This window comes from Rhincodon typus, chromosome 17, assembly GCF_021869965.1.
Source record: "Rhincodon typus isolate 14 chromosome 17, sRhiTyp1.1, whole genome shotgun sequence".
Lineage (NCBI taxonomy): Eukaryota > Metazoa > Chordata > Chondrichthyes > Orectolobiformes > Rhincodontidae > Rhincodon > Rhincodon typus.
This window is the reverse complement of record NC_063348.1, coordinates 33,818,719-33,829,607: the sequence shown is the minus strand read 5'-3', so window position 1 is coordinate 33,829,607 and position 10,889 is coordinate 33,818,719. Positions and strand designations below refer to the sequence as shown.

Below are 10,889 nucleotides of genomic sequence, written 5' to 3'. Positions count from 1 at the left end.
ACAGATGCTGCCAGACCTGCTAAGCTTTTCCAGCAACTTTGTTTCTAATCTGATGAACTTTTGTCGAACATCCTGTAAGGCAAGAATGTCCAAGTATATGAGGAGGCAAAGTACTACTGCTTCGGGTGTAGTCTCACATGTTCTCTACATAACTACAGCAAAACTCCTTTACTTCTTTATTCAAGTTTCTTTGAAATGAAGGCCAACAAACCGTTTGCATTTCTAATTGCTTAGTGCACTTGCAGCTAGATTTTAGTGACTCACAAACAAGGACACCGTGATCTCTTTGGATACCTACAGTTCCCAACGTCTCACCACTTAAGAGATATTGTGCCTTTCTGTTTTTTTCAACCAAAGTGAATAATCTCCCGCTTACTCACATTATAGTCCACCTGCTATGTTATAGCACATTAGCCTATCCAAGTTCCCTTGAAGCATCCTTACATCTTCCTCACAATCCAAGTTCCCACCCAGTTTGGTGTCACCAGCAAAGATAGAAAAATTATAATTGATATTGATTGTGGACCCAGCACTGACCCTTATAGTACCTCCCCTAGTAACAGTCTGCCATCTTGAGGTTGATCAGTTTATTTCTACTCTCTGTTTTTCTTCTGTTATTCAATTCTCAACCCATACCAGTATATAACTCCCAATCCCATAATTTTATCTGCTAAAGTCCTGTGTTGAACCTGATTAAATGCCTTCTGAAAATCCAAATATATCACATCCATTGGTTCTCTTTTATCTCTGTAACAAGTTAACATCAACAAAATCTTCCAACAATTTGGTCAAATATGATTTCTCTTTTGTAAATTCATGTTGACTCTGCCCAGTTTTACCATTCTTCTCTTAATATTCAATTATTACATCATTTATAATTGATTCTAATATTTTTCCCACTACTGACATCAATTCAATGGGTCTGTTGTTCTCCAGTCTCCCTCTTCTCCTCTGCTTAGTAGTGAGATTACATTTGCCACCTTTCAATTAGCAGGAACTTTTTCACAATCTATCGAATCCACAGTCACTTCCATCAACAGTCTGACTAATTTTTCAATCTAACTAATTTTTCAAGTTCTACTCCTTTACTAATACTACTTTCTTCCAGTTCCTCACAGACCCTTGGTCACCTAGTATTTCTGAGAAATTTTTTGTCACTTCTTCTGGAAGATTGATGCAAAGTAACTGTTTAGTTTCTCTACGATTTCCCTGTTCTTCATTATAAATTCTCCTGTCCCCACCTACAATGTGCTCACCTTGTCTGAGTTAATCTTTTACATTTCACATATCAAGAAGAGATTTTACAGTCTTCCTCTATGTTCCTCGCCAGCTTGCCTTCATATGCTCTTTCCCCTTTCCTAATCAGTTTCTCGGTTCTTTTGCTTGGTCCAAAACTGCTCCCAAACCACAAGCTTACCACTATACCTGGCATTCAAATAAGCCACTTCCTTCCATCTAATGCAACCAATAACCTCTTTCATTACCAACTGCTGATTTCTTTTTTCCCTTAGGTTGCTTGTGCCTTAGAAGAATGTATTTCTGTTGTAGATCTTTTAGTATTTTTAAATTATAGCCATTGCCTGTCTACCATCAAATCTTTGAGTGTATTTTCCCAATCTGCCAGTGCCAACCTGCTCCTCATACCTTCATTGTTATCTTTATTCAGATTTAAGAACATAGTCGCAAAACAAAATATGCTGTATTCAAACCTAATGTAAAATTCTAATATATTGAAGGACTTATTTATAGTTCAACATCCTAAGGTGCTTCACTGAACTTAACAAAAATTGTTGGTAGGCCAGGAAAGCTTGGTCAAATAGGTAAAGTTAAAAGTTAGAAAGTAGAGAGTTAAAGAGATTTAGAGATGGAATTCCAGAACTTAGGGTCCAGGCTGCTGAAGGCATAGCACTCGATGGTAGAACAGTAAAATCAGGGCTAGGCAAGGGGCCAGATTTGGAAGAGAGCTGATATCTCAGCGGATGTTTGGACTGGAGGAGATTACAGTGAGAGAAATCACTGGCATAAGTTGAGCTGATGTCCTTCCCAATGTCTTTGTCGATGTCCAACAATGCAACTGCTGCTGTCCATTTGTACCTGTTGGTGTGGCCTTTTCTGGAGTTCTTGTCGCAGTGGCTGTTGTCCCTGTTCCTGTGGGTTTAGTTGGTCCGGTTCCTTGGGTTATTGTTGTCACCGTGATTGGTACTGGATTAAAAATTAGTTAGTTATTACAGGTAAAGAATGGGCATTAGTGAACAACTTCTCATGGCCATTAGATACTCGCTATAACTCATCAGGAATGGATATCCACAAGAACAGCAGCAATTGTTATTCTGACTCTCCACCATTTCCTGAAATTTCTAACTGTCTTTAAAAGGAATAAACTTCTAATTCCTACCAATATGAAATACTTAATGGTGGGGGGGGGAACCATTTTTTAAAAAAATCATTCATGGGATGTGGACATTGCTGGCTGGGCCAACATTTATTCATACCCTTAGTGTTGCTTGAAAAGGTGATGCTGAGTTGCCTCCTTGAATGACTGAAGACTTTTTGGTGTAGGTACAGTCACAATGGCATTGGGAGGAAGCTACTGGATTTTCATTCCCTGACAGTGAAGGATCAGTAATTTATTCACAAGTCAGGATGGTATGTCAGTTAGATAGGAACTTGCAGGTGGTGATGTTCCTTAGATAGTAGTTGTTGTGGCTTTGATAGAAGCTGTGGTGAATTACTTTAGTGCATCTTGTAGATCGAATACACAATTATATGGAAACTGAAAGAACTACGGATTCTATAAGTCGGAAACAAAAATAGAAATTGCTGGAAAAGCTCAGCAGGTCTGGCAGCATCTGTGGAGAGAAATCAGAGTTAACATTTCGGGTCGAGTGGCCCTTCATCAGAACTCAGAACATTTAGGCTATGGAGAGAAAAACAGTAAACTTTTTGAATCCAAAGGTCCGTCGCCAGAACTGAAAACATCTGGGAAATGGTGGTATTTATGCGGATGATGGTGTTGGGATGGAGTGAATATAATACAGTGATGTTGCCCAGAGAGTCACAGAGAGAAAGAGATAGAGAGAGAGAGGGAAAGGGATAGGCAAACAAAAAGAATGATAATGATAAGCTGAGAGAGAAAGAAATGCTGGATAGTGTGCTACTGAAAGGTATATATGGTTCAAAATGAGTTGGCTGTGCTAGGTGAACCTATAAAAAACAGGACCTTGGGCCATGGGGAGAGGGTAACGAACAAGGAGGAGGGTGTTCACATTCTGAAACTCTGAAGGCTGTAGTGTACCTAGACAAAAGATGAAGTGTTGTTCCTCCAGATTGCACTGAGCGTTGCTGGAGAGTGACAACAAGTCCGAGACAGAAATGTCAGCACAGGAAGATGGTGATGTGTTGATGTGGCAGTCTACCAGAAGCTCGGGATCATTTTTACGGACAAAATGTGGGTGAAATGCAAAACAATCACCCAGGAGATGGCATTGTAAGCAGTGAATACAGTAGACTTGAGTGGTCAAGTAGGTTGCGTGAAGTACAAGTAAATCACTGCTTCAACTGGAAGGTGTGTCTGGGGCCTTGGATAGTGAGGAGGGAGGAGGTAAATGGGCTAATGCTGTACCTTCTGTAATTGTATGGTAAAGTGCCGTGGGGCTATTAGAAATGGAGGAGGAGTGGATCATGGTGTCCCAGGGGAATGGTCCCTGTGGAATGCTGATGAGGGAGGTGAAGGGAATACGTTTCTGGTGGTGACATCCTGCTGACAGTTTTGGTGGCTTATGATCCTTTGGTAAGTAGGCTGGTGGGATAGAAAGTGAGGACCACCCCATCGGAGTTGTGGGAGGGAAGGGAAGGGGTGAGGCCAAAAGTGCAGGAAATGGGACAGACATGGCTAAGGGCCTTATCTTAGTAGCAGGGAATTCTCGGTTGAGGAAACAGATGGATATTTCCAAGCCCCACCCCACCCCACTCACTAACCTTGGATGGTGGCATCGTCAGAACAGATGCAATAGAGAAACAGGGAGAATGGGATGGAGTTCTTACAGGAAGCAGGGTGTATGGTCGAGCTCACTGTGAGGTTCGGAGCATTTGTAATGGATTTTCAGTGGCTGACGTCCCTAGAAAAGGAAACAAAGATGTTGAGGAAGTGAAGGGAGAAGTCAGAGATGGGCCAGGTGAAGGTGAGATCAGGGTGGAAATTGGAAACAAAACACTGTCTGGATTGATGCACCCTCCCAGCTTCCATAAGCACTGGACATCCGTTTGAAATGGTATTCCCTGTTACATACTGTATCTCCTGCTGGTACTTACATTGGCCCTGCACATCCTAACCAGGGGCTCAAAGCTTGAGGCTACACACTCAGAGGAATTGTAACACTGGCAGAGGCTCTGACTCACTCTACTTAGGGCTGAATGAATGAGTTTATGTTGCAGACAGGGATCAGTCCCCTGCTGGAGCGCACATTGAAAATATGGCTCTCTCATGTACAACCTCGCTATGCTCACATACATCTCCTTTTTCTCATGCATCTTCAATTTCTAATGCATTTCCTCCTCAGGTGTCACACACCAATAACAGGTGTGAGGGCCCAGACCCTCTGCCCCAACATCTTCACTGTGACTCCTGGAATTCAATCACACTATAGTGGTTCAGCGAGGTGGCTCACTCATCTTTTCAGGGAAACGGAAATGGGTAATTTTCTTAATTATACATTCATGTGTGTGTGTGGGTGGACGAGTGCTTATTATCCATCCCTAGTTACCCTTGAGAAAGTGGCGGTGAGCTGCGTTTTTGAATAACTGCAATCTATTAAGTGTAAATAGAGCCACAATGCCAATAGTGAAGGTGTTCCAGGATTTTAACCCGGCAACACTGAAGGAACTCTGGTTATATTCCCAAGTCAAGATGCTGAGCGCCTTGGAAGGGAACTTACAGGTAGTGGTGTCCCTGTCTACCTGCTGCCCTTGTCCTTCTAGATGGCAGTGATTGTGGATTTGGAATGTGCTACCTAAGGAGCTTTGCTGAATTTCTGTAGTGCAACCTGTAGACAGTACACACTGCGGCTACTGAGCATCATTCGTGGATGGCTTTTATGGATGTGGTGTAAATCAAGTGGGCTGTTTTGTTCTGGATGGAGCCATGCTTCTCGAGCATTGCTGGAGCTGCACCCATCCAGGCAAGTAGGGGGTATTCCAACACACTCTTGACTTGTGTCTTGTAGACGGTGGACAGGATTTGGGGAAGGAAAATAGCAATAACAAAATACTCATACTTGGAAGTGAATGTACTGGTCACAATGGGGGTCCATTTTTAATCTGTAAAGGAATCAAGTTCATAGAGAAAAGTCAGGAAAGTAGAATTGAGGATTATCAGATCAGCCATAATCTCACCAAATCGCAGAGCAGACTCAATGGGTTGAATGGCCCGCTTTTGATCCTACATTTAATGGTCTTATAGTCTACATAAATTCAAAGGAATTCCACATTCTCACCACTTTCTAGGTTAAAAAAAGTAAGGAAAAGATATACACTTGAAAGGAAATATTTTCAGAATATTGGGAAAAGAGCAAGGAAGTGGGATTGATTGGATATCTGGAGAAAGATCTGTCACAGACACAAGTAGTCAAATGTTCCACCTGTCTTGTACCATTGTTTTGATTCTGTGATATTAAGTATTTTTGTAGGTTTCTTTCACAGTTAAAGGGTTCTGAAGAAGTCACATCAAAAGTTAACTCTTCTTCTCTGGCCAAATATGCTGCCAGACCTGCTGAGTTTCTCCAGTATATTCTGTGTTTGTTGCCCTCCTAAAGTAAGTTTTAAATCTGCTTCCACCACCCTTTCAGACAGCGCATTCTAGATCATAGTAATTCACTGGTGCAATGAAGGTAATGATTATCTCCATGCGTCAGAAGTAAGTGAATTTTCATTACTTTGCTTTTCTGTTTTGTAAATGATTAATCCAGAGCCAATTAAAACTGCAAACAGTTTAAACTTATTGGAGAGTATGGTACAAAGGTTGGGAGTTTAGATCATACTAGGCCAGTGCTGATTTATGGGTGGCCTCATTTAAAAGTGACCATGAAATCTATAGGACTGTTACAAAAATCTAACTGGTTCACTAATACCCTTCACTGGGCTCTTCTTCAAGCCAATCTGAGCTACACGTGACTCTAGTCCTACATCATGGGCAGAATTGTATCTAAACAGATTTACACACAGTGGTAGGAGTTGAGGAGGTGATTATGGTAGTGAACAGGAACCTGTTTATCATTAAGTGAGCATTTCCATAGCTCTCTTGCAAGCATTCTGCTTGTGGGTTTCTCAATTAATCACAGAGTCTATGTTTAATGATAACATGATCTGTCAATGAAAGAATTTCTACTAAAAGGAACAGCCCCAAGGATCAGACTGGCTGAACTGTTAATTGATTCCTGAGGCTGCAACAATCACAGGAATAAAAAGGAGACAGAAGAGCACTGTCTCTCAGTCTATTTCTCTCTCTCTCTGAAATTGAGGTGCTGCTTTGAGGACTGCAGGGAAATGTTGTTTTCCAAGCACAAGAAGTAAAGAACAACCTCACAAACCAAAGATGTGAATGGAAGTAGCTGGGGACATCAGCAGCATAAGTGTACTCCCTCCACCCTTTGCATCAAGCGAATCCGAGACTTCATGAGGGCAGGATAGATGAGTGTGGTAACTCTTTCAGGTGCCAAGCCCCACACTCTGACTTTTTCAGCATTCTCCCGCACAGCACTCCTTCGAGCAACATACCCTGAAGCTCCATTCATTCCTGTCTGTCTAGATACCTCCTCACCCTCACAAGAACAATCAACACTCAGGCTCACCCAGCTAACCTCACATCCATGCTTTATATTCAACATCCACAGTTGTGAAATTCCATCCTTTGCACAATATCCAATTCTCACACTCCTTATTTGCAGCTTTCTCTTCCTGCAGTAGAAATGAGTGCAAAGTTTCAGGGAGAGACAGAGAAATGAACAGACCAGCTTTCTGGCCATTGGCAATGCATACTCACCTAATCCACAGAAAAGAAGGTCTCGTTCCAGGAGGATGAGGATCTCAGCTGTGAGCTGCCATGAAAGCTTGACACTCCTGAGGCTCTGATAGTGACATGCCAGTGGGCCCAGTGTTTGGTGTTTCACCTCCTTAGATGTAGGTCTCTGTGTCTATCCCTTCTGCCTGGGTAGCAGCTGAAGAGAAGGCTCTGCTCGTGTTTCTGGTGATTTTAATGCTACTGTTGCACCTCCTCTTGCTTCTCATCAGAGAGGCAGGGTAGAGCTTCACAAAGAAGACTTCAGCAGGATATTCAGATCAAAAGGAATGAAGGCCATAGTAGGTGAAATAACTTTCAAAACACTGGAACTCACTTTTAAAGCAGCAACATCACACTTTCAGATGCCCGATCACATAGACAGGTCTACAGCTATGTCCTTATGTTCCACCATTTATTGCTTATATGTTTGGGTTGGTAGCACACTGGCATCTGAATTACAATTCTCTGGGTTCAAGTCCCATTCCAGAGCTTTGCACAAGAATCAAGGCTGAGCCTCCAGCACAATATTGACCACTACGCCTTTGGTGGTGTCACCTTCTGGTTGAAGCATTAAACCAAAGTTCACCTGCTTGAATGGGTTCATGCAGAAGATCCCAAGGGGTTATTTCAAAGAAAAGTAGGAGAAGTTATCCACGATGACCTGATTAGTATTTATAATTTAATAAACATCACAAAAACAGATGATTGATCGTTATCACTTTTCTGTTTGTGGGAGCTTGCTTTGTACAACTTTGCTGGTAAGTTATCTGTATTCCAACAGTGACTTTACTTCATTAAAGTGCCTTTCAGACATCTGGCAGTCATGAAAGGCACTATATAAACGAAGTCTTTCAATCTCACTCTTTAGAGACTGCTTAGTTTTTTAGCTTCATTGCTAAATGTCTGCCTGTTTTGTATTCACCATATTGACCCTGGTGAGCTTCACATAGTTTGGGAAATCTGTTACAGCTAGAATTCAGAGTTAAAGGCTCAATTAGTTTTCTTTTCCATATTTACGTGAGCCACTCAATAGCTCCATGGGGCTTTCCCATTCACCAGCAACCCACCCGAGTAAAACCCAGAAATCAGTGGGATCGTGTCAGCTTTTTGACCTGACATCTGTTTTCAGGGTTCTAGACCCTCACCTGCACTAGAGTGCCACTTCTTTGATATTTCAAAAACTGCTGATGACTCTCGATGCCCCGAAAAGGTCATCAAGTTGCTGAGTTATAAAATAACCAGTGATCAAAGAAGGGCTAACCTAACCTTCTTGGGATGCCAGGGATGGTTCATAAATGTTGGCCTTGCCAGCAATTTCCACACACAAGAACAATATTTCAAAGGGACTCCATATTACATGTTGCCACAAGTGCTGCAGACAGGAGTTTTGTCTGGAGTTTCTTGTTCTGTCACTTCTTGCCTCCAATGATAGTCTTCCTGCTTTGGAGTCAGAAGGTCCTGCGGTTGAACACCACTCTGGACAGTAGCAGTGAGGTGAAGAACTGACCTCATGTTTGGAATTCCAGGTTGATATCCAGTGAGATCCTAGCTCTTGATGGGTTTAGGTAATCCCCTTCCTTCTCATCTTATGGCAACCCATTAAAAATCTCCCCAGTTTGACTAAACTCCGAGAATCAGCTGGGAGAAAAACAGTCACGACCATGAAAAGAGCATTTATACCAATGTCTGTTCAACTGTTAAGCAGCAAATGAACAGAAGGCAGTGGTATAGTGATAACATCACTGGACTAATGATCCAGCAGTCCCAAGAAAATGTTCCAGGCACAGGCCTACGATGGCAGATGGTGAAATTTGAAATCAATTTTTAAAAATCTGACCAAGTATCAATCATGTAACCACTGTTGATAGTCATAAAAACCCATCAATTCCACTAATTTCCTTTCACTTAGGGAAGGAAATCTGCTATCTTTACCTGGTTTAACCTACATGTGACTCCAGACCAACGGCAATGTGGTTGACTAGTAATTGGCATCAGGCAATAAATGCTAACCTAGCCAGTCATGCCTTCATCCCATGAATGAATATTAAAAACAGTCTTCTTTGCAGTGATTTTAAAGATGGGTTAAGACAATTTACAATGCTTATTCATAAAATTTCAGACAACAATATTTTTGAATGTGACATAACGTCAAGCCCTAATCCACATCATCACTATAATAAAGGACATTCCCATCCATTTCCACATTCTACAATGAATAATGAACAATTACATACTGAGAGAGATAATCATTTGTGTCCCATGGTGCATTTCTATCATTATTTATTTCACCCCATAACCAGAAACATCAAGTATCTTTTAACCAAAGAAAATGCTGGAGAAACTGAGCACATCTGGCAGCATCTGTAGAGTTCATATTTCAGATCCAATATGACTCTTCTTCAGAATTGACAGGGTTCCAAACATGTGTTTTATTCTATTGACAAAAGGGGATGTAGAGCAAATGGAACAGATGGTGAAAGTGCTCAGAGCAAAAGACAAAGGGAGAACTAATAGTAGTAGAGGAGTGACGGAGATGCAAAATAGATGTAAATCATAAGTGTGAATAGTGGAAAATATGTCAGCTCTGCTGAAAGGTAACCCATGGAAACAAGACACTAGGGTTTAGGTTGGGGGGTGGGGGCCAGAGTTTGGAGGAGAGGGGAAGAAGAAAGTGTAATCTAAATGGAATACAGCGTTCAATGTCAGATGTTGTTGAGCTCAATATTGAGTCCCAAAGTACTTAAGCAGTAAACGAGGTTCTGTTCCTCCAGCTTGTGTTGTGCTGCACTACAGCCGACTTATTTCCAAAGGTTAGCATGACAGCACAATGGTGTATTGACATGGCAAGTAACTGGAAGATTGGGGTGATTATTAAAACATGTACAGTTCTTATGGGACTTGATACGGTACATTTGGAAAGGTTGTTTCCCCTTGAGGGAGAGTCTAGGACCAGGAGGCATGTTCTCAGAATAGGAAGTAGTCCAATTCAGATAGAGATGAAGAGGAATTTCTTCTCTCAGAGGGTAGTGAATCTGGGAATTCTTTATCGCTGAGGGTGGTAGAGGTTGACTTGTTCAGTATATTCAAGGCTGAGATGGACAGTTTTTTTAATCAGTCAGGGAATCAAGGGCGATGAAAAAAACGACAGGAATGTTGAGTTGAGGATTGTCAGATCAGCCATGATATCATTGAATGGTGGAGCAGACTCGATGGACTGAATGGCCTATGTCTACTCCTATGTCTTATGATCTTCTGTTCTTATTCTTAAAAAGAGATGTTCTACAAAGTATTCACCCAGTCTGTGTTTTGTCTCATCCATTTGGAGTAGACCATATTGAGAGCTCTGAATACAGCAAACTAGACTGAAAGATGTACAAGAAAACCTGGAGCTTCATCAGGAAGGTGTATTTGGGGACTTGGACAGTAAGGAGAGAGGAGGTGAATGGGCAAAGCGTTACATCTTCTGTGATCACATGGGAAGGTGCCATGGGGAGTTAAGAAGTGTTTGGAGTGATGGAGGAATGGACCAGCTATCACGGAGACAATAGTCCCTGTGGAATACTGACAGTGGAGGGGAGGTGTGTTTGATGGCAGTGTCCTGCTGGATGTGGTGGAAATGGACAATCTTTTGAGCGCAGAACGTGATGGAGTGGAAAGCGAGGACAAAGGGAATCCTGTCTTTGTTCCGGGAAGGAGGCAAAGGGGTGAGAACAGAAGTTCAGGAAATGGGCGAACTCAGTTGAGGATCCTTTTAACCATGGTGGGATTTGTTGGTTGAGGAAAAAGGAAGATATATCAGATCTACCCTGTGGAAGGTGAAAGGCCCAGGAAGTGG

At 42.0% G+C, this 10,889-nt stretch overlaps 1 protein-coding gene across 1 annotated transcript in view; it reads right to left on the bottom strand.

Annotated features, from left to right (window-relative positions):
* Positions 1-10,889, bottom strand: part of cdhr5b (cadherin-related family member 5b) — a 54,111-nt gene that overhangs the window by 21,926 nt on the left and 21,296 nt on the right. The window contains exon 12 of the mRNA XM_048607339.1: positions 2,095-2,202. Within this exon, the coding sequence (XP_048463296.1) occupies positions 2,095-2,202 (108 nt within the window). The remainder of the gene's footprint in view (positions 1-2,094; positions 2,203-10,889) is intronic.